At 39.4% G+C, this 22,536-nt stretch overlaps 3 protein-coding genes across 5 annotated transcripts in view; 1 reads left to right on the top strand and 2 right to left on the bottom strand.

Annotated features, from left to right (window-relative positions):
* The window catches only part of LOC100663551 (uncharacterized), a 36,832-nt gene that overhangs the window by 8,499 nt on the left and 5,797 nt on the right, over positions 1-22,536 (bottom strand). Inside the window, exons 1-2 of one of the 3 annotated variants that reach the window (XR_010321417.1) lie at positions 9,281-9,997; positions 5,455-8,232 (exon numbers count right to left, since the gene is read on the bottom strand). Coding sequence is in view for 1 of the 3 variants with exons in the window: in XM_003421110.4 (XP_003421158.2) it covers positions 9,363-9,688 (326 nt within the window). In the remaining 2 variants the exon portion in view is untranslated. Of the gene's footprint in view, positions 1-5,454; positions 8,233-8,581; positions 9,998-22,536 lie in introns of those variants that run through there. The other 2 variants (XR_010321418.1, XM_003421110.4) reach the window with 2 other exon arrangements.
* LOC100662145 (histone H2B type 1-F/J/L-like) lies at positions 9,536-22,388 on the bottom strand. Its single transcript, XM_003421105.4, has 3 exons — positions 17,984-22,388; positions 10,637-15,215; positions 9,536-9,807 (listed from the first exon to the last, which is right to left on the bottom strand). The coding sequence occupies exon 1, from the start codon at positions 18,371-18,373 to the stop codon at positions 17,993-17,995; it is 381 nt and encodes a 126-aa protein (XP_003421153.1). The 5' UTR covers positions 18,374-22,388; the 3' UTR covers positions 9,536-9,807; positions 10,637-15,215; positions 17,984-17,992.
* LOC100662424 (histone H2A type 1-J) lies at positions 18,639-20,950 on the top strand. Its single transcript, XM_003421106.4, has 2 exons — positions 18,639-19,057; positions 20,724-20,950. The coding sequence occupies exons 1-2, from the start codon at positions 18,675-18,677 to the stop codon at positions 20,734-20,736; spliced, it is 396 nt and encodes a 131-aa protein (XP_003421154.2). The 5' UTR covers positions 18,639-18,674; the 3' UTR covers positions 20,737-20,950.

Below are 22,536 nucleotides of genomic sequence, written 5' to 3'. Positions count from 1 at the left end.
AATCTGAGTATTCTGTGCATAATTTAAATAATATTATTATAGCTAAAATTTTAATAGTTTCTTATCTTTTGAAACCTATGACTTATGTTCATATCCCGATGTAATGAAATATTACCGTTTCCAAATCAAGGCCACAGACATTAAAAAATAAAACCATTAAGGCGTTATTTGTATCTAAACTATCTTTGGCGTTTCCCAAGTAGCCACTAGGCCACACAAAACATTTGTTCTCACATTTTATAAGAAGGTATACTTTATATTTTTAATTAGCAGTACACAATTATGAGAGCTGTCCTGTTACATATTGTACAAGATGAAAAAAAGGCTGGCAAATCAATAAAGGAAAATACACCTCTAAATTAATTAGGTAAAGTGTTACTAACATAAATGTTACCACTTATACTTGTTAAATTGTATAGAACATGTTCACATGAAAGACTAATACAAAAACTGCCAACAAACTGATTTTGTTCCTCCATATAAATGCCCTTGTCGTTCGGTGGCAAACACTATCAGAAGGCCCTGGATGTTTATCAATGTCCTCAATATTCATAGCATCATACCTAAAAAATATGATTCTATCCTTCTCCATATCGCTAATGTTGATTTATATAATAAATCAACCAGACATATACTGTCTTATCATCAACAGATGGCTCTTGCTTTTCTCTACATTTATCTAAACGTCCCTGCTACAAAATACAAATCTCAAGAAACATCAGAAGTAGTTTAATAAAGGACTGTAGAGATACCCGTCAGACTTTACCACAGGGCTGATTTAATATTTTTCCAGGACATCATGGAAGTAGATTCTCAACCCAAGACCATCAAAGCAAGAAATAATCACTTAGGACTGATGAACTGACTTCATTGTGGCTGCTCCTTGGAAACCCTATCAGTCCGTTCTACTCTGTCTTATGGGGTCACTATGAGTGAGAATCGACTCAACAGCCCTGGGTCTTTGGTTTGAAGTTTTTTTTACTAATGCCTTGGTAACATACATTTAGTTGCTCTCTTTTTCCAACTGACTCCACAAAACTTGAAAAAATATTCTATAAAAGATCCGATAAATTGTCAGGAAAACTTAAGAATAATGATTCTGTAGAAAATATATGATATATATTGATTGGCTCTGCAAAACACTAAGACTGATTGAATATTATTGAAAATGTTTTTATTAAAACTCATTACTTTTTATCGGAATGTAGTAATTAACATAAGAACTCATTTGTCTTCCTAAAACAAGCAAGCCTTTATCTCTCTTCAAAACAATATAATTAAAACAGACCAAGTAGAACAGAACATAAAATGTTAAATACTTTGTTACAAAATACATGTCCAAGGGACTGATCACATTTGATAAAAATCCTTGCTGTTGGTTTCCTGACATTTTCTCAGAATAAAAGTGTTGGATTGTCCAAAACTTGAAGATGCTATTCATCATATTTGTAATATGTACTTCCAGACTGTCATGTTTTAATGTGCTGTCAGTCGGTCTTAGTTTTTGGACATCTCAGAGAACACAACTTAATGACTTTAATAGGTGGGCATTTACAGAAACAATCTTTCAAATAAGGATGCACAAAAGATATGTGAATGGTATGAGATCAACACCAAAAAAGGAACTTTGGTGTTGGGAAGATAATTAGAAAAGATAAAAACAAGATGCAATGCTTGCAGCTACACCTCACCTCAAAGTTGGGAGAAGACAACTGCAATTCACACCCTTTGACTTTTGAAAAGACTGGGCTAATTGTTTGAAGAAGCTATGTCATATTGCTAGCTATAAATAATAATGGTGGTTTAGAGTTTTAAATTTATCTGAAAGATGGATTAAAGAACTGGAAATTCTAGGGGTGGACTGAAAAATGCATTTCTTATACTATTTGAGAATTTTCAGTTCTGCTATTTTTTTTTTTTTTTTTTTTTTTTTGCTATAGGAAGAAGCAAATGTAATGGATGAAACTCGTAAGGTGTTAAGTATAGATAAGTAGTTAGTAAGTAGATCATGTATGTGTTAAATGTATAGAGAAAGGGATAAAGGACCAACAGATATGTAACATTCATGAGGCATTCATTATGCATGAGACAGCTGGACATTAAATATGAATGAGACACTTGTGAGACATATATACAGCACTAAATATACCAGTTGGAGCCCTGGTGGTGCAGTGATTAAGCGCTACAGCTGCTAACAAAAAGGTTGACAGTTCAAATCCACCAGCCGCTCCTTGGAAAGCCTATGAGGCAGCTCTACTCTGTCCTATAGGGTTGCTATGAATTCGAATAGAATCAACGGCAACAGGTTTGGTTTCTTGGGTTATTGAAGCCCTGGTGGCACAGGAGAACTGTGATCCATAGGGTTTTCACTGGTTGGTTTTTCATAAGTAGATTGTCAGGGCTTTCTTCTGAGGCACCTCTGGGTGGGTTCAAACCTCCAAACTTTTGGTTAGCAGTCAAGAGTGTTAGCCATTTGCACCACCCAGGGACACCGTTAAATATACAAGTGGCACTAAATATTCATGATGCACTAAGTATACATGAGACATGTAGTGTGCTCAATATTCATGGTGACTTAAACCAGCTACCCACTGATGACATCCATTCTGACCCCACCTGTCCTTTGCCCCAGAAACCCAAGGCTATTCAGCAGGCTAATTGGTGAGTGTCTTAGTTATCTAGTGCTGCTGTAACAGAAATACCAGAAGTGGATGGCTTTAACAAAGAGAAATTTATTTCCTCACAGTAAAGTAGGCTAAAAGTCCAAATTCAGGGCGTCAGCTCCAAGGGGAGGCATTCTCTGTCTGTCTGCCTTCTCATTAATGTTCCCCCGGACTAGGAGCTTCCCTGCACAGGAACCCTGGGTCCAAAGGACACCCTATCCTTCAGGCACTGCTTTCTTGGTGGTATGAGGTCCCCCTGTCTCTCTGCTTACTCCTCTCTTTTATATCTCAAGAGATTGCCTAAAGACACAACCTAATCTTGTAGATTGAGTCTTGCATTACTAACACAATTACCGCCTATCCCACCTCATTAACATCATAGAGTCAGGATTTACAACCAAACCCAAGAAAACCCACTGCCGTCCAGTCGATTCCAACTCATAGCAACCCTATAGGACAGAGTAGAACTGCCCCATAGAGCTTCCAAGGAGCACCTAGGTGGATTTGAACTGCCAGCCTCTTTGTTAGCAGCCGTAGCACTTAACCACTACGCCACCAGGGTTTCTGGATTTACAGCCCATAAGAAAATACAACACATAGGAAAATCATACAATACCAGGAATCATGGCCCAGCCAAACTGATACACACATTTTTGAGGGAACATAATTCAATCCTTGACAGTGAGCTACAATACTTCTCTTTCCTCTTTGATAGAGCAAGTATCTGTCATTGGCCCAGGGTACCTTCCATCTTTGGTCCCTTTTGCTGAAAACTGAACTCAGGTCTTCATAACTATATGATCAGCCTGGATGGCTGCTGTGGCAGATAGAAAGATAGGCTCTACAAACATTGTGTAATCTATGATTCTGCTACTGTGGTCCTTCTGATTGCACCCTATCCTAAGTATTAAAAAACTCCATTTCTTTCCACCTTGCTTCTTGCTGTGTGTTTAAATTGGTTTAATAAACCATGCATTCCCAAAATTTTAATTTGGTCTGGCGGGTCTTTCTGTGCCATGATTCCTGGGAGAACTTGCCTCATAGTTACTTGAAGCCATCAAGGTAATTTCCACAGATTAGCAGGGAATCAGGAGTGGGAAGCAGGGAAAACATGAAGAGGCTAATGCTAGTAATCTACAGGAGAGATAGTAGTTGCTCACACCAGGGTGGTAGCATGGCAGCATTGAGAATTTGTCAATTTCTGTACATACTTTGAAAGCAAAAAAGAGTATGGTTTCTTGAATGGTTGAAAGTGGGGTATGGAAAAAAGATAAGGATAAAGTTAGAACTGAATGGGAAAGACAGTGAAAGAAAGTTGGAAGAGGAGTATCAGGGGTTCTGTTTTGGATATGCTAAACTTAAGACGGGAATCCTGGTGGCATGGTGGTTAAGAGTTTGGCTCCTAACCAAAAGGCTGGCAGTTGTAATCCCAAAGTGCTCCTTGGAAACTCTATGGGACAGTTCTACTCTGTTCTATATGGTCGCTATGAGTCGGAATCTACACGACCGCAACGGGCTTTTTAAGCTTAAGATGTTTACTAAATATCCATGTTAATAAAGAAAGTAGGGAGTTCGATATATGTCTGAATGTGAGAGAGGCTTGGGCTAGAGATATAAAATTGGAAGTCATTAATGTACAGATGGCATATAAAGCCTGAGCCTAGTGAGATCTGCATGGGAATGAGTGTAGAGGAAGGAGGAGCAAAAACTTAGCTCTGTGGCTCTTCAACATTAATGGGTTCGGGAGAAGTGGAACTAGCAATGAAGACAAAGCTACTGGAAAATAGAACCAAGTAAAGAATATATAAAAAACCAAAACCAAACCAGTTGCCGTCCAGTTGATTCCGACTCATAATAGTGGAGCTATTATTTCTTGTTTTAAAATGGGAACCAGTTGGAGCTGGACTCACAAGGACTTGTCACCTGGGCCCTGAGATACAAAGACTATTTAGCTAGGACAATCTTGGAAAACATCTTTTAGGGAATCTTTCACATAAACAAATCATAAACAACACAAAAGACTCACATATTTCCACCCTTATCTTTTTCTGTTAGCATTTGGTGAATATGAAGACCTTCCTGACTGTCTTACTGAAACCCATACCAATGATTATTAAGAAAATTCAAAATGTAGAATCACAGTGATTAAGCAGTTTCTAGCCAATCTGTGAAAAGGTGAAGCTTTCAATGGTTTTGCCCCTTTGTAATGTCAATATATATGGATCATTCTATAATATTCCTTGGACTTGGGCAGACACGGTTCTGGCAGCATTCTTACTCATTTTCCCACTTTGCTTATTGTGAAGTATTCTTTGGACTTGGATAGACATGGCTTTGGCAGTATACTTATCTGTTTCCTATGTTGCCTCTGAACATATGTGGAATAAAATCTTGCATTTGGCTTTACTAAGCTTTGTAGTGTTTTTACCCTAGAATACATCCCTAAAGATTTCAGCCTTGAAAATCCTATGGGACAGTTCTACTCTGTCCAATAGGGTCACTATAAGTCAGAATCAACTCCATGGCAGTGGTTATTTTTTTTGGATACTGTCAGTGGTAGACCTCTCCTGACTATACTCATAAACAATCCTTTACCAGTGTAGAGTCCTGAATAACCACTGAAATTGCCAAATCTGTGTTGATACATTCTAATTCTCAGGGCATTTAGTCAAGTTACCGTTTCCTGTTTGCTAAGGTTTTGGTGTGAGTAAAGACTATGGTTTGTTTTCAGGGGCTCTTTCCCTAGTATAACCGGAAAGAAAAGCCAAGCAGCTGTCTTGGGTTTGTAATGTCTTAACTCCAACTGCCGAACCTTGTTTACAGCAAAACCTATTTATGCAACAACCTTTAAGCCATCAGTAGTGAAGCCATCAAGCATAGATAAAACAAACCCATGAGTTTTGATCTAAATCCTTTAGGAGAAAAATAAGAATTTGAATTCCTGGATGGGACATGTATACTCTCTTTGAAATGAAGAATAATTTGCCCTTTGTCTCTTAATGTGGGTCAGAGTTTTGGGATGAGGGTGTAGCTGCTTTTGAGTGTGTCCTCTTACTTAAAGCTGACATTGATAAGAAGGTGACAGTAAAACACTGATATTCCCCCCTCCCCATTTGAAAAGTCCTGTGGGACCGGGAGGAGCCCTGGTGGTTAAGAACTTGGCTGCTAACCAAAGGGCTGGCAGTTCAAATATACCAGCCTTTCCTTAGAAATCTTATGGATTCTCTGTCCTGTAGGGTCACTATGGATCAGAATTGACTTGATGGCAATGGGATTTTTTTTTGTTTCTGTTTTTGGTGAGACCAGGTATCAATGGGAAGTGCTAATGAGACATATTTGAGGTTACCCATTTCTAGAGATTCTAATTTAACTGGTCTGGGGAAGAGCCAGTTATTGACATTTAAAACAAACTTTCATCAGTGATTCTTATTTGCTGTCAGGTCAGAGAATTTAAAACAAACTTTCATCAGTGATTCTTATTTGCCGTCAGGTCAGAGAATCTCTGGTCCCTGTAATGTCTGGGTTTCTTTTTGGTGGTAAAATTCTACGCTATGCAGAAAAAAGAGATGAGATTAATAGAAAGGCAGTGAGAACATGGAGTTAGGGAAAGACAAAAACCATAACAAACCTACTCAGTCACGCTGTAGGTGGCCATCCTCAGAAGAGTATGGAAGGCTCCTCCTGCCTTTCACTTAACCACCCAGAATGTGACTACGAAAGCAACAAAGCATGTGACATTGTAGGAATAATCAAGAAAATCTCTCAATTTGACAAAGTTATTTAAAAAAATGTGTTAATGACACTAGGGTATTTCTTATTGCTCAATTAGAGAGACGGGGGAGACTAGGCCTCTTTTAAATCCAAGTACACAATGGCTGAATCTTGAGGACTGGAAAGTGGTTGTTAGAAAAGGTTGCTGTCATCTAGGGGTCACAAAGTCAGATGCAATTAGGGGCCGGGCATAAACGAGTAATAACAAGAAGTGATTCATATTGTACTTATTGTGTATCAGGCACCGTACTAAGCACTTTTCATTTATCAACTCATTTGACTAAGCTAGGCACTGTTATCATCATTGTCACACAAATAAAGAAAATTGAGGCCCAGAAAGGATATGTAACTGTACTCAAGTTCACACAACTAGAAAATGATTGGTATAGGTTTGATTTCAAGCCTTCGGCTTCCAATGCCCGTGGAAACATTTCACCATGTTGCAACACTTTGGTAGTAAAGTTGTAAAACAGGCGATTTACATCTTAACTTTTTTTTTTCATTCGAAACAGAATGATTATTCTTTATGCCCAAAAAAACTATGTGAGCCCACTTAGCAGTGCCAGGTCTAACAATTTTTCCAGAGGTAAGAAAACTATACATTATTCATATAAAATATCTTTCTAAAATAACTGACAAAACGATTTTAAAAAGACCTGTGTGAAAAAAACACATCTGCACTCCATAAGTGGGGCCATAAGTTTTTCACTTTTGACTTAGTGGTTAAGTGCTATGGCTGCTAACCAAAGGGTCTGCACTTCGAATCCACCAGGCGCTCCTTGGAAACTCTATGGGGCAGTTCTACTCTGTCCTGTAGGGTCGCTATGAGTCAGAATCGACTCGACGGCAGTAGGTTTGGTTTTGTTTTGATTTTACTGTATATAAATCAATGTTACTGTAACTGCTCCTACTGAATTTTTATTTGGTATCGCCAGTGACACATTCGTCATTTTCATCAATGTCATAAAATAGCTAACCCCAGTGAGTGCTGATTATGAACTTCATCATAAAAAAAAAAAAATCTTGTTCAATAGTTAATTTAAGTAAGGAAAGCTCTCTCAAACCCCCTTGTGGTAAGATTTAGACCAGCAACAGTCTCTTAAATGTTTCTCCATGCACCGGTGAGACTATGCTGTTAAAGATAATCAAAACTCGAAGAAATTGAAACATGAGGTTTATTCTGAGCAGCTATGGCAGTGGCTATTCTATATGCATATAGGGAGACCATTCTGATTCCAACAAAGCAAGTGACTGGAAGTAGACTGGTTACAATGAGGCTTGTGAAGGGGAAGGAGAAGAATAGAAGATCATAACGTAATTGACTGAAACCTACCCTCCTCTTTTTACTGAGATCAAATGATATCTGGTCACAAGGTGGTCCTGGCCCTCCACCCACCCATAGCCATGATATCTTTTGAAATTTAAATGAAGGCAGCCTTTCTTCGAACAGGAAAGAAAACATTAGCAACTTTGGGTGAAAGAAAAACCACTGGCAGAATTTGGTCTGTACTTTTTATGGTTAATATTTAGTTTTGTGGGTAAGAAAAACCTTAAATTCAAAGTAAGATGTTTGCTTTAATTTTTCCCTTCAACAACACCAGTCACCCTTTTCTGATTGACAATAGGTGCTATATTTAGGAAGACCTTCATAAAAACTGAACTTCAACAGAAGCCTTAAAAAAAAAAAAAAAACAGACATCCTCCTCCCCTCTCCCCCACTACTTTGTGTATTCCTGGAAGCGCTTAAATTGCAAACAGACCAAATTGACTTAATGATCTCCAGTTTTAATTGTAGCTCCTAAAAAAAAAAAAAAAAAAAAAATTTTTTAGCTCCTGGGTGGTGTAAATGGTTATTAACACTATGGCTGCTAACAGTAAAGGTTGGAGGTCCAGCACAGCCAGAGGTTGACTCCGAAGGCCTGATGATCTACTTAAAAAATCAACCATTGAAAACAGGAGTGGACTGAATGGTAATTGGCCTTTCTGTTGTTTTAGCTGGCTTTAAAATAGCTTCTTATCTCACACGCTTTCCTCTCCTTCAAGTTTTAGATCTCCAGTGTCTACCCTTGTCTCCCAGGAACTGGGTAGCCTTATAAGAAAACATTTCAAGCACACTGGCCCTAATTGCAACAACTTCAGTCAATTACTCATTCTTTCTGGGACTCTGTTTTTAAAAGCTTTACAGCCCTTTGTTTCAGGGGAGTCTAGCCCAGATTTGTGTTTGGGTTTGCTTACAGCTACACAATTTCTTTCCCTTTTACCCTTTTTCTCTTTTTTCATGTTACTTTTTGTGTCATTTTCTTGCCTGTTTTAACATTCTCCAGTGCAATTTTTGGACACCCTTAAGAAAATAAAAATAACAATTTCACAATATAACTTCCCTAATTTGGGGTCTCTCAAGTTTTTCTTTTCAAACATCACTGCCAAGGCTTATTTTTTGCCAGTGGTACAGTACGCTATTGGAGTAAAAATGCCCCAATTATGTCTACAGACAATAAATTGTTAAAACCTACGTGGTTAGGGAACAGGTATTGCAACCCACAATACTGGTATCTAAAGGCTTTTTCCCACATTCTCTACGCTTGAACATGTAAGTCGTTAGTAAACTGCAGATACCCTTAAGCCTAGTAATGGAAGGCTGTCCCTTAATGAGCCGACTAACGATCCCGATTGACAACTTCAGCCATACCCTAGTGACATTGTGCACGCATGCTCATAAGTAGGCACAAACTGAGAAAGGGCAGAGCAAAGCAGGTCTGCAGAAAGCCAAGCACACGTGCTAAAAACTTCACTCATGTTAAACAACTGGCCTGAAAACATTAATGGACGCCATTTATAAACATTACCAAGTCAGCATCACGGCTCCTCAGCAGAGTGGGGAGGGGGCCCTGAAAAGGGCCTTTTGTTGTGAACGAAGAAAACGAGCACTCAGCCACCAAAACCATACAGGGTGCGCCCCTGGCGCTTGAGCGCGTAGACCACATCCATAGCCGTGACTGTCTTCCGCTTGGCGTGCTCGGTGTAGGTGACAGCGTCGCGGATCACATTCTCCAGGAAGACCTTGAGCACCCCGCGGGTCTCCTCGTAAATGAGACCAGAGATACGCTTGACACCGCCACGCCGAGCCAGACGCCGAATGGCGGGCTTGGTGATGCCCTGGATGTTGTCGCGCAGTACTTTGCGGTGGCGCTTGGCACCGCCTTTCCCAAGGCCCTTACCGCCCTTACCACGACCAGACATTGCGAAGTAAGAGACTGAACTAAGGCTTGTGACAGCTGCAGTCGCGGCAGAGTCTTTATACGCCGGTCGGCGGACCGGACTGAGAACCTCAAGAAAGAAGGCGGGAAGCCACGCCCCGGTGGGGGAGGGTAACCTAAGGGACGGAGAAGAGACGTGTTCTCGTCTTGTGTTTTGTAACATAGTAAATAAAATTGTTTTGAAGGCAAAAGTAAATATTGTAGGAAATTGAAAACAATACAAACAAAATTACAACCCGTTATCCCACTACATAGGGACAACTATTGCTAATATTTTGGTGAACAGATAAACGTACACATAATTTTTCACAAGAAAATATATATAGTGCTGTATATATCGTTCTCCACAGTGATCATAATTTAATCAATTTTTCTTATTTAACGACTTTTTTTAAAATTTATTTAATGTCTGCTAATTTTTTCTTACGAATTCTCCTTAACACCAATTCTCTAGCAATTTATAACGAGTCAGAATTTTTTAAGTCATCTTTTCACTGCTGATGAAGTACCACCTTTAACACTATTGTTGAAACCATTCCTGATATAACCTGACCTTTGTCCTGCAACTTTTGAAAAGATTCCATCATGTTGCCTAACAGTAACTTTTCAGAAACTTCAATAACTTCCTCTTGGTTGTGTTTCGTAAACCAACGGCGGTTGGCAGCTAAAACCAGATTCCACAGGCCCTCACCTTCGCGCATGCGCAACCCGGCTGGACTCAGCGGAACCAAGGTGCTATACCCCTTAATAGAATATTTAGTCACCGGACACTTGACGTTTGAGCACTTCCGCCCGCACTTGCGCAGTAATAAATAAATAAAAACTCCCTGGCCGTTTAAATAAAAGTGACCAGAGCTTTAGTAAGTCATCAATGACACCCAACCTTTATATGAACCTGTATAACTCCACTTTCCCGAACCCCATAAAAATGTAACGCTCACCCACCTCCGGGAATCAGATTTGAGGAAACTTCCTCTTGGCTCCTTGCTCAGCACTTTGCGATAAAGCTTTTAAAGACCAAACCCGTTGCTGTGGAGTCAATCCCGACTCATACCGACTCTATACCCAGTGCCATCGTGTGGGTAAAACTGCCCCAAGAAGTGCCTGGTGGATCCCGATTGTCGACCTTTTGGTCAACAGCGAACAACTACGCCACCAGGATTTCCTCTTTAAAAACCGGTATCGAATAATTGGAACTCTGTGCGAACCAGGCAGGAACCTACTTTTGATTCGGTAGCACTAATTCTTTTGTTTCATATTTTAATCAATTTCCCTGGTCAAAAGAGATCTGTGTTCATAGTTTAAAATTTAGAAAATTAACATAAAAATGATAGTGATTTTTTTCTCTGCTTAATATTCCATCATAAGGATTTTCTATAGTAAATTTAATAATGTATTTTATAGTTGTTTTCTTATTATAAAGGATACCTGTACATAAGTTTATTTCTTTAGAATAGCCTTCTTGAATTGAAATGCTTTGTCCTAGAGAATATCGATTTTAACACATATGATTTACATTACATTTTCCTCAAAAGTTTTATCAAGTTCACGTGCCAGCAATAATGGTTACGTATATAATTTCACCATCACTAAGCATTACCATTTTTTCAATCTATTTGGTAAATTCAGGGTTTACATTGGTGTAGATGATTGTTTCGTCTTTAGTTAATCAGCTGGATTTATTGTACCACCTTAATATAAATCAACTTCTTTATTAGTACTGGGAACTGTTACTGCTGTTTCCACTGAAAGATGTTTTAAACATTGTAACTTTAAAACTTGTTTCAAGTTTTTTTGTTTGTTTTTTAATGAATCCCCTTTGGGATTTTGGTCATAATCCCATTGCTTTTCTTAACTAATTGGGGCAGATAGATTAACATCTTTAAAAGACTGAGTTCATTAGCTCTGTTTACTGTCTATCTTTTACAGGAGATGAAAGATGAATTTTCGTGGCACTATATTTACCAAAGCCATAGTCTGACTTTTTCTCTTGACTTGCTTTTCCATATTCATAATTAATTTTCTCTGCATGCTCTTTCAGAACTCTGTGTATCAGTATTAAAGCAGCTGTTTTTGTCATCCTGATCCTGTATTACAGTTATTGATATAAACCTTGGTGCATCTCTCTGTGAATCCAAATCTTCATTTTTGGCCCAGGTAAGTTTTTTAGTTCTCAGCAAATCTACATCTGAACCTATATGTGCATATAAAATTCATGTATTATAATATGCATGCATAATATATAGTACATATTCTACTAGAGATAATTCATGTACATGGTTAAAAATTTTTTTTAATTAGGAAAAATGAAAAAATACCTATAATTTCATAATCCGAAGATCACACTATTAACTTTATGATATTTATGCATTGAAATATTTGTTTTTTCATATAGTTAATAATTTTTACATGCATGGAGATAAATATTGTGAAATTCTTTTAACTGTAAAGAAATTATAATAAATCCTGGTATCATTTAAAATATAATTTCTTGTTTTTCAATGTTTCTGTATAGATATGTGCTTTGGAAAGTAGTTAAGATCTCAGTCTCTGCAATCAAACAAACCTAGGTTTAAATTGTGGCTTCGGTGCAGTCACTTTTGCTCCGTTTTAGTTTCCTCATCTATATGATGATGACAAGGACAATACTTCCCAGGTATACTCTAAGAATTAATGGAGATAATTGAGTAAAATAGTTAGGCTAGCTTGTAGTAAGATCTTCCTAGTATTGTAGAGCTAAAATTTATGTTTAGTATTTGTTTATTAATATTTTGACATTCAATTATCTTTTTGTAGAGATGTTAATTCATTTATTCTATTTGCATTTATTAGTACAATAAAGTACTCATAACAATAAATTTTCTTGTTTAAATTTCTAATATATTTGTGTAAATCTTTACCTAGAAGTGTATGTTTTGAAACAATTTCTAAACAATATCCTAATAGCTAAAATATAATAGGATATAATCACATGAAGATCCTCTTGGAGGCTTCTTCTCCCCTATCTCCCCACCTCAAACATTACCACTAAATATACTTTTATATATACAGTTAAATGAAATTACAGTAAACTTAGATAAAAGACATCAGGGAAGAGTTAGTTATAAACCCAAGACCTGGTTTGCCTGGAAGCCTCAAAGAAAGTTTTGTTTTGTTTTAATCTCTAGACAGAGAAACTCCTTTTCCCCCAGGAAGATCTTGTGTAATCACAGCGTTTGCCTAGTATGCCTGCCTTTGTCTAAAACGTTATTGTTGTATACCCTCAAGTCTCCAAAACGTAAAACACCCAATGCAGTTGCCAGTGAGTCAATTAGAACTCATAGCGATCCTATAAACAGACCAACTAGACCCTTCAAAATATGGGACCCAAAAACCAGTTAAGTATTGCTCTTTTATTATTCCACAAGAAAGTCAAGTCCATTAACCATATCTAGGAGGAATTAATGTTTCTGAGACACTTCACAGTAGCTGGCCTAGTTTAAAAGTACCCAGCCTCCACATTCCTCTCTACCCTCCCGTACCCAAGCCCAAAGGCCTCTATGCAATCTCAGCCTCATTTAACTTTTAACTTTTTTTTTTCAGTTCTACATCACGATTTTATTTTATTTTTTTTTTTTGTCATAAGTATTTCTGTTAACTATTACATTGACACATTTTATTGACCTTATTTTATAGGGTCACCAATCATCCAGGCTCTGTGGGGAAAAAAAGGTGAATAAGACCCAGTCTTCATTCTGCATGACTTCAGGAAAAAAAAGACAGTCATCAACAGCTCTAACATCAGCTTATACAGTTCTATGCTATAGGGACAGGGCAGAGTTCTACATGTGTGTGGAGAAAGAAAGATTTAAGTATGGGTAAAGCAACTCGAAAAAGAAAAGTTTAAATGATGCTTTAGGAAGTATTCTGTGATCGAAATATATACATTTCACCTCGTCTAAAATGACTATATACAATTAGAACATAGATCTAAAGATTCCCTTGTGTTTGTCAAATAAACAAATCTAGACTTTGATAGGGAGAAACTTTATTCAGAAAGAAAAATGGGAAACAAAAAGAAACTAGTGTAATATACCAAAACAACTTGGTACAACCCTATAAGACAGAGTAGAGTTGCCCCATAGCGTTTCCACAGAGTGGCCGGTGAACTTAAACTGTCAACCCTTTGGATAGCAGCCATAGCTCTTAACCACTATGTCACCACGGCTTCTAGTGTTACAAGACCTACTATGTAGGGTTGCTATGAGTCTAAGGACACCCTGGTGACTTAGTGGTTAAGGGATACAGCTGCTAAACAAAGGATCGCAGCTCAAATCCACCAGGTGCTCCTTGGAAACCGTATGAGGCAGTTCTACTCTGTCCTATAGGGTCACTGTGAGTCTGAATCGACTCAACAGCAATGGGTTGTTATTATTACAATAGGGATAGCACTCTAGGCATAAGATCAGCAAGCATCACAAAGAGTTAGGGCATCCTTGAGTCTTACCTACATCATGTGGGAAGGGCGGTCATTTGCAGTAATCCATTTTCCTGAATGCAAAGTGGGGGTGGTTCTTTAACCATTGATCTTTCCCATTATCATAGGGTTCAGGTAAAATTTAACATTAACATGCTCCATTTACAATAAAAATAGCACACAAATTTACCAGATTTTCTGGAAAGTATTTTTCTCTCCTGTTTTAAAACTCAGAGGAGCTTTAATATTTCCTCCGATGTTTTAGAAAACGCATACTCGTCTACCAAGAATAATATCAATAATTAATAAAGTAAAAAGGGGAAATTATTTTTTAATCACATTTTGAACATTTTATTCTTACTTAAAACATGATGTATATCCTTTGCTAATTTTTATGATAACTTATTAAATGTGTCCTGAATTGGAACTTCTTAGCATAAACTACACTGAAAAAACAAAACCCCATTGCCGTCCAGTCATTTCCAACTCCTAGCGACCCTATGGGTCAGAACAGAACTGCCCGCATAGAGTATCCTAGGCTGTAATCCTTACAGAAGCAGATTGCCATATCTTTCTTCCTCGGAGCAGCTGCTGGATTCAAACTGCTGATCTTTCAGTTAGTGGCATTGTACTTTAACCACTGCACCACACACTGTTACAAAATGACTTTTCAGAATTTGAGGCTTCTTTTAAATAACTATGAGAATTTAAAGACACTTGCAAAGCAATCCGAGTGCAGATTCCTTTTGAATTCTGCGTTGAACCCACCTTCTCCTTGTAGATAAACTTCACATCCCTATTCAAGGCATACAAACCCTTGAGTCCCTCAGGGTCTTTTTTCTCTACTTATCCTTTCAGATTTATGTCCAGTCATTTCAGCCTCCAGCAACTGTAAAGGATGCTCCCAGCCCACTCTGTGCTGGGACCTCTCAGCCTTGAAATTGGGCAGGCACCATTTTGCTTTTTCCAGTTTCGGTTTTGGAGTCTTAATCGTCTTAAATTTTTCTTAGAAAGCTGTGGACTTTCTCATTGCAGGAACCTTTCTTAGCACATATTAGGCATCAGGACCTGTTTGCGGAATAAACGAGAAAGGGTGGAGAGGGATAGGTGTATTGAATAAACAAAGCTCGAGGTTTGCCTTAAGAACAAGTGATTTGCACACCCATGTTCATTGCAGCATTGTACAATAGCAAAAGGATAGAGACAACCTAGGTGCCCATCAGCAGATGAATGGATAAACTGTGGTACATACACACAGTGGAATACTATGCAACGATAAAAATGAATCTGTGAAGCATCTCATAGCATGGATGAATCTGGAGGGCATTATGCTGAGTGAAATAAGTCAATCAAAAAAGGACAAATATTTTATGAGATTACGCACAAAAAGAAACAATCTTTGATGGTTACAAGGGAGGGGAGGGGTAGAGAGAGAAAAGCACTAACTAGACAATAGGTAAGTGGTAACTTTGGTGAAGGGTAGACAGTACACAATACTAGGGAAGCCAGCACAACTCGTCTAAGTCAAGGCCATGGAAGCTCCAGACCGGTTAGACCCTATAGGGCAGAGTAGAACTGCCCCATACAGATTCCAAAGAGCACCTGGTGGATTCGAACTGCCAACCTTTTGGTTAGCAGCTGTAGCTCTTAAACCACTACCCTACCAGGATTTCCATGGAAGCTCCATTGACACATCCAAACTCCCTGGGGGACTGCATTACTGGGCTGAGAACTGGGCACCATGGTCTTGGGGGACATCTAGTTCAGTTGGCATAACATAGCTTATAAAGAAAATGTTCTACATTCTACTTTGGTGAATAGTGTCTGAGGTCTTAAAAGCTTGTGTGCAGGCATTTTACATACTCCACTGGTCTCACCGCATCTGCAGCAATGGAGAATGAAAAAAACCAAAGACACGAGGGAAAGATTAGTCCAAAGGGCTAATGAACCACATGTACCACAGCCTCCACCAGACTAAGTCCAGCACAACTAGGTGGTGCCCGGCTGCCACCACGACTGCTTTGATGGATCGCCATAGAGGGCCGTGGGCAGAGCTGGAGAAAAATGTAGAAAAAATTCTAACTCAAAAAAATAATAATAAAAAAGACCATACTTACCTGTCTGACAGAGAGTATGGCCCCCGGACACCCTTAAAACCAAAACTTGTTGCAGTCAAGTCGATTCCAACTCATAGCGACCATATAGGACAGAGTAGAACTGCCCCATCAGGTTTCCAAGGACTGCCTGGTGGATTTGAACTGCCGACACACTTATAGCTCAGTTTAATGAAGTCACTCCTGAGGTTCACCATTTAGCCAAAGATTAGACAGGCCCATAAGACAAAAAGGCTAAATGGGCACACCAGCCCAAGGGCAAGGACAAGAAGTCATGACAGGACAGGAAAGCTGGTAATGGGAAACCCAAGATCAAGAAGAGGAGAGTGTTGACATGTCGTGGGGTTGGCAACCAATGTCACAAAATAATATGTGTGTTAGTTGTTTAATGAAAAACTTAGTTTGCTCTGTAAACCTTCATCTAAAGTACAATAAAAAATGAGTAAAAATAAATGATCATGTAAAAAAGAACAAGTAAACTAGCCACACTTGTACTCTCCTGTTAACCCACTTTCCACCTCTTCCCTCTCAAGCAAAGATGTAATGCTAGTCCTTCCCTGGATTTCCTCCAGTCAGTGGTCCAGCACAGTCCTCAAATCAGACATGCCTTTAATTTCGACTTTATCGTCAGAGGTACCAGGTTGTCCTGCCAACATGGAAAAGAAAAAGAATGTGCCTCTCTGTTGTGAAAGTATTAAAAGGAACTTAAGAGATGAAGGAAAATTTTACATTTTCTTACTCTTCACACTTAGCCTGACAAAAAACTATTCTTTTTCAAACCACGCTTGTTACACCACGACTAAAAGCCACTTAATCGCTTTAACAGTGTTTGTACTTCCATAGGAGTTGTAATCCACTTGAGAGCAACTGGTATCATTATACTGTTGGGGGGCAGAGTGTGTGGTAAATTGTGTGGAGAGGCAAGAAACTAGAAGACAACCTAATGTAGTCAGCTGTTTTGTGACTTCAAATCACCAAATCTTCAGTCAGCCTTATCACAAGTTACCATAGGCTGTAAAGTCTGAGATTTTAAGAGATGCAGGGGGTTGTGAGGCTGCTGCAGCTTAGGGAGCAAGAAGACACTTTACAGAGAAATCTGGGCAGTGACGTTGCGCAGCCTCCACCGAGACCTACAAATTTCGTATCCTTCTCCAGCTCTCTTTGCTGTAATTACTCTATAATTAGCATATAGGTAGGTATAGGTAATTTTATAGAGAACCCTATTAACTAATAAGGCTTTCTGGCTACTGGTAGTACACCGCGAAACTTTCGCTTATGATCACAGCCCAGAGGCCGGGATGTTATTTGCATTATTAGGTCTTAATGAACCACACGAAATTTGTGATACTGAAGAGCAATTGCAGCTTAGAGATGCAAAAATATACATAATCCGCAAGTCCAAATACATGCCAAAGAACGACAAAATACTTCAGTGAAGATGTTGTGTTTATACACGCATGAAAGCAAAACCAAACCCGCTGACGTAGAGTCGATTTCTACTCAGTGACCCCATAGGACAGAACTCCTCCGGAACCAGATTGCCATGCCTTGGGTTCGAACTGCAAACCTTTTGGTTAACAGCCGAGCGCTTAATCACTGCGTAACCAGAGCTCATTTAAGAAAGCATAACAATAGCACAGTGGTAACAGCGACCTAGCTCTTTCTTGGAAAGCGTGGATGGCTCTTAAAAGAGCCTTTGGGGTTAGGAGCAAAGACGCTTACTTAGCATGTTTACTTGGAGCTGGTGTACTTGGTGACGGCCTTGGTGCCCTCGGACACCGCGTGCTTAGCCAGCTCCCCAGGCAGCAGCAGGCGCACGGCCGTCTGGATCTCCCTGGACGTGATGGTCGAGCGCTTGTTGTAATGCGCCAGGCGAGAGGCCTCGCTCGCAATGCGCTCGAAAATGTCGTTGACAAAGGAGTTCATGATACCCATGGCCTTAGACGAAATGCCCGTGTCCGGGTGGACCTGCTTCAGCACCTTGTACACGTAGACGGAGTAGCTCTCCTTGCGGCTGCGCTTGCGCTTCTTACCGTCCTTCTTCTGGACTTTTGTAATGGCCTTCTTAGAGCCCTTCTTGGGAGCCGGAGCCGATTTAGCTGGTTCAGGCATTGTGAAACAAAACACAACAGCTGAAAACAGAAGCTGCTGGTACTACCAGTCCTCTTTACTTATAGGCACTTATGCAAATAAGGGGAGTAAAGCTCCTCTAGTTATTGGTGGGGTTCCTGATGATGACGTTAATGTCATTTTTGCCCAATCAAATTACTCCTTATGTAAAACCCCGTTTCTATTGGTCCAAATGAAAATAACGTATTGACCAATGGCACCGCGTTGTTTTCGCGCCCAGACGTGGCTTTAAAGAGCGCTTTTGGCACCTTTGCTCCAGTCATTACTGACAGGAGCTGACGCCATGTCTGGACGTGGCAAGCAAGGCGGCAAGGCTCGCGCTAAGGCTAAGACTCGGTCTTCCCGGGCCGGTCTCCAGTTCCCCGTGGGTCGTGTCCATCGTCTTCTTCGTAAGGGTAACTATGCCGAGCGAGTTGGGGCCGGCGCGCCAGTGTACCTGGCGGCGGTGCTGGAGTACCTGACGGCTGAGATCCTGGAGCTGGCGGGCAACGCTGCCCGCGACAACAAGAAGACCCGCATCATCCCGCGCCACTTGCAGTTGGCCATTCGTAACGACGAAGAGCTCAACAAGCTGCTGGGCAAAGTCACCATCGCGCAGGGTGGCGTCCTGCCCAACATCCAGGCCGTGCTGCTCCCGAAGAAAACCGAGAGCCACCACAAGACCAAGTAAGGAACAAGTTTGGAAACTTAAAAAAACAAAGGCTCTTTTCAGAGCCACTTCTATAGTCATAAAAAAAGGTGACACGATCTATTGCATATTCAACTGCTTTTTATCAAGTGTTGACGCTTAGATATTTGGGTTAATCCTTACTAAACCCACACAGTTAGACCATTTCCACATATTTTATGTCCTTGAAAGGAACCTCAGCTAAGACATTCAAGAAACTGAGTTGATGAAAGTACACAGTTTCTTGGAAATGAGGCTAACTGAGGCCCACGTATGTGGATATTGTAGGTAAATAAGGTGATAAACCTTCCTGTCTAAAAGTTCAAAGGGCCTTTGAAGGACGCAGTAGTCGATTCCACTGATGCAGAGGAACCTATTGGGCTGTCAGGGTAGTAAGTCTTGTACTTAGCTTTAAAGAATTTTTAATTATGCTTACTGTAATACTCAAGTCGTATATACTCAAATAGAACAGAAATATTACTATCTGACATTGGTAAGTTTATTCGTTTTCCTCAATTGAGGGCAAATTCCTCATTCTATTTCCCCAGCGTCTAGAATCTAGAGGAGGTAACGGGTGTGTTAATAAAGAGGTAGACATACGTTGGTTACACTTTCAAAAATTTTTTGCACTTAGGGGAATTTGGAATAAAAAAGGAAATTGCTGATGAAAGCCTTAGAAATCATCGAATTAAGGATCTTTAAAACACCTATGCATTTCATGTAGGAACTCAGTAATCACGTCTGTTAGTGCAATACTGAAATAAAAATTTTATGAAATAATACTTGTCCTTATTTTATAAGATGTGTTCTGATATTTTTCTGTTCTACTCTATGATATTGTTGTACCTGGGTTTTCTCATATTCTAAATATGATATAATACTTGTCTCGTAAAAAGTCTTGTGATTAGCGTATGACTTAAATACTTGCTTAGAATACAGCCAGGTAAATAGATGGCTAAGCACAGTAGTCCAAGTGTGGTGGTAGTATGGATGATGATGATAATGACAAAGGTACTGTCTTCAGAGAAGGCAGAGAGCCATTTTGAGAATAGTGACAGAAGTCAAAGATCCTGAAATGTTCTCACTATTTCTAGGTCTTTTATTAGGGATCCTGGAAAGGACTAGAATATGCCACTTAACAGTTTTGTCGTCTCAAGAAATTCAGGTACAAAAATTAGGTCTTCTGTTTCCCCCTTTAGTAAATTTTAATGCACTTACGCATTCAATTAATATTTATTTAGCACTTATTTGTCATGCATCAAAGATGCAACATTTATGACACAGTGCCTGTCCCAAAGAAACTCAATCTACTGGGGAAAAACACAAAAAAGCAAGTAATTAAAGAACAATGTAGCAAGAGTAACCATGAAAGAAAGCACTAGAGTATTAGCATAGAGGAGGGTTAAGATCTCTGGCAGGTAACATCTGATCTGAAGATTAAAGGAAATTGGGTATTAGTGGAAAGAATGAGGATTCCAGCAGGAAATGAACATCACCAGAAGACTCATGGCTTATGTGCAGGGATGACAAGTCGTTCAATATTGGCAAAAAAAGCAAGGGATTGCAAAAGACAGGAGGAAGGAGACAGATGATCTGTAGATCACTCCCTTGGCTTTAAATACTTTTTATATAATAATGATTCCTAAATCTTTATCTCCACCCCAGATTTATCTCCTGAGTTCCAGACGTGCATATTCATCTACCTTCTGAAATTCTTACAGTTTTCCCAGGAAATGCAAAATGCATATCCCATGTTGAATTCAACACCTTCATCACCAATTCTGCATCTCCAGTAAATGACATCATCGTCTACCCATTATCATGAGCCAACATGACTACATCATTGAATATTCATTTTTGTGTGTCATTTCTATAGCAAAATGCAAATGCTTGACAGGGAGATGAAAGCATAAGTCCAAAAAGAGCTATAAGGCTACCAGACTACCATAGTTTGGAACATAGTGTTTTGAGAGACATGACATATCCACGTCCACATAACTAGGACTACCACTGCTCCTAAATAATTTTTCACATAATCAGAACTGAAAGGTTAATTTGAGTGCATATATCCAGGAGAAGGTGTCCTACTCAGCCAGCAAAAGTATTGATCAGTGCAGGCAGGATGATCTCTGTGTGGGCCTTTCCTGACTTATGAATAGCTCTTAGTTTCCCAGCCCAGAAAGAGAGAGTGCAGTGCTTACACAGTCAAGAATACAAATCTGTTTAGTAATTGACCCCAGATCAGATCAGCGGGGGCACCCAAGTGGTTCTAGAGAGAATGCTTTCCCTCCAAAATACTGTATCTATCTCTACAGAAGGCAGATTCTGGAGAAGGGACACTCAGTACTTTGTTTATGGTGTTGATTTCAATAGAAAATATTAGAATATTAATTTTGTAAAATATAAGAATCATCCTAAATTTCATATGTAGAAATCCTGGGTCCCATTTCCCATGAATTCACTCAAAGGAAAGTAATAAGTATGAAGATTGCAAAGGTTGCAACAGTGATTGCATTATCTAGTTACAAGCAAAGTAACCAATTCTGATAACTGAAGAGAACACATAAATAGCCAGGTGAACGAGATAGAGAATTCAAGCTGCTTTTATAAAGTTCAGTGTAAAACTACTATGATCTCCACTTAAAAATGCTCCCCTAACTGACAAGTTGAGGAGGGACAGAGTTGATGACACACATACACAAGCCAATTACCCAGAGGAAGTATTCTTGAATGCTCAGAAGATAAGCGTGGAAGAGAACCTAGAATTTAGATACCTAGAAATCTGAATATGAGAATGAGTGGAAAAATGCGTCATGGTCCACAAGAAGCTAGTTTTAGTACCCCTAGCAGGATCACAGGAGCCTGGTGGCACAGCAGTTAAAAACTCTAACTTAAAGGTCGGTGGCTTGAACTTACCTAGGGTGTTAAAAATAAAAGCATGGTGACCTGCTTCTGTAAAGAGTACAACCAAGAAAATCCAATGGAGCAGTTCTACTCTAACAGATGGAGTTACCATAAATCCTAATCAACTCAAGGCAACAGGTTTGGTCTTGTTTCTGGTTAGCAGGTTAATGTGTTACCTTCATTTAATGTTTTTAAAAGTGTTTCTTCTCTATTCTTTCGTGAATTCATTTATCAAAAAAGTAACAATTGAGCAGGTACTACACACCAAGTACTCTTCTAGGTACCGGTTATTCAAGAGTGGATACAGTGAGTGGAAGCAGTCTGAAAACGGCATTAAAATCTTTGTATTTTAAAGACCCAGGATGCGAACTGCACTGTATATTGTACTAGAAATAGGGCCTGTTTGCCCAAATTTAAAAGTATCAGTAAAGTACGGAAACAGTCCTTTTCCAGAGTATGTGGGTGGCTCTGAAAAGAGCCTTTGGGGACATGAACTTGCGAGTCTTGAGACTTAGGCTCTCTCCCCGCGGATGCGGCGGGCCAGCTGGATGTCCTTGGGCATGATGGTGACACG

The sequence above is a fragment of the Loxodonta africana genome, chromosome 1 (assembly GCF_030014295.1).
Source record: "Loxodonta africana isolate mLoxAfr1 chromosome 1, mLoxAfr1.hap2, whole genome shotgun sequence".
Lineage (NCBI taxonomy): Eukaryota > Metazoa > Chordata > Mammalia > Proboscidea > Elephantidae > Loxodonta > Loxodonta africana.
This window is presented reverse-complemented; position numbering and strand designations above follow the sequence as displayed.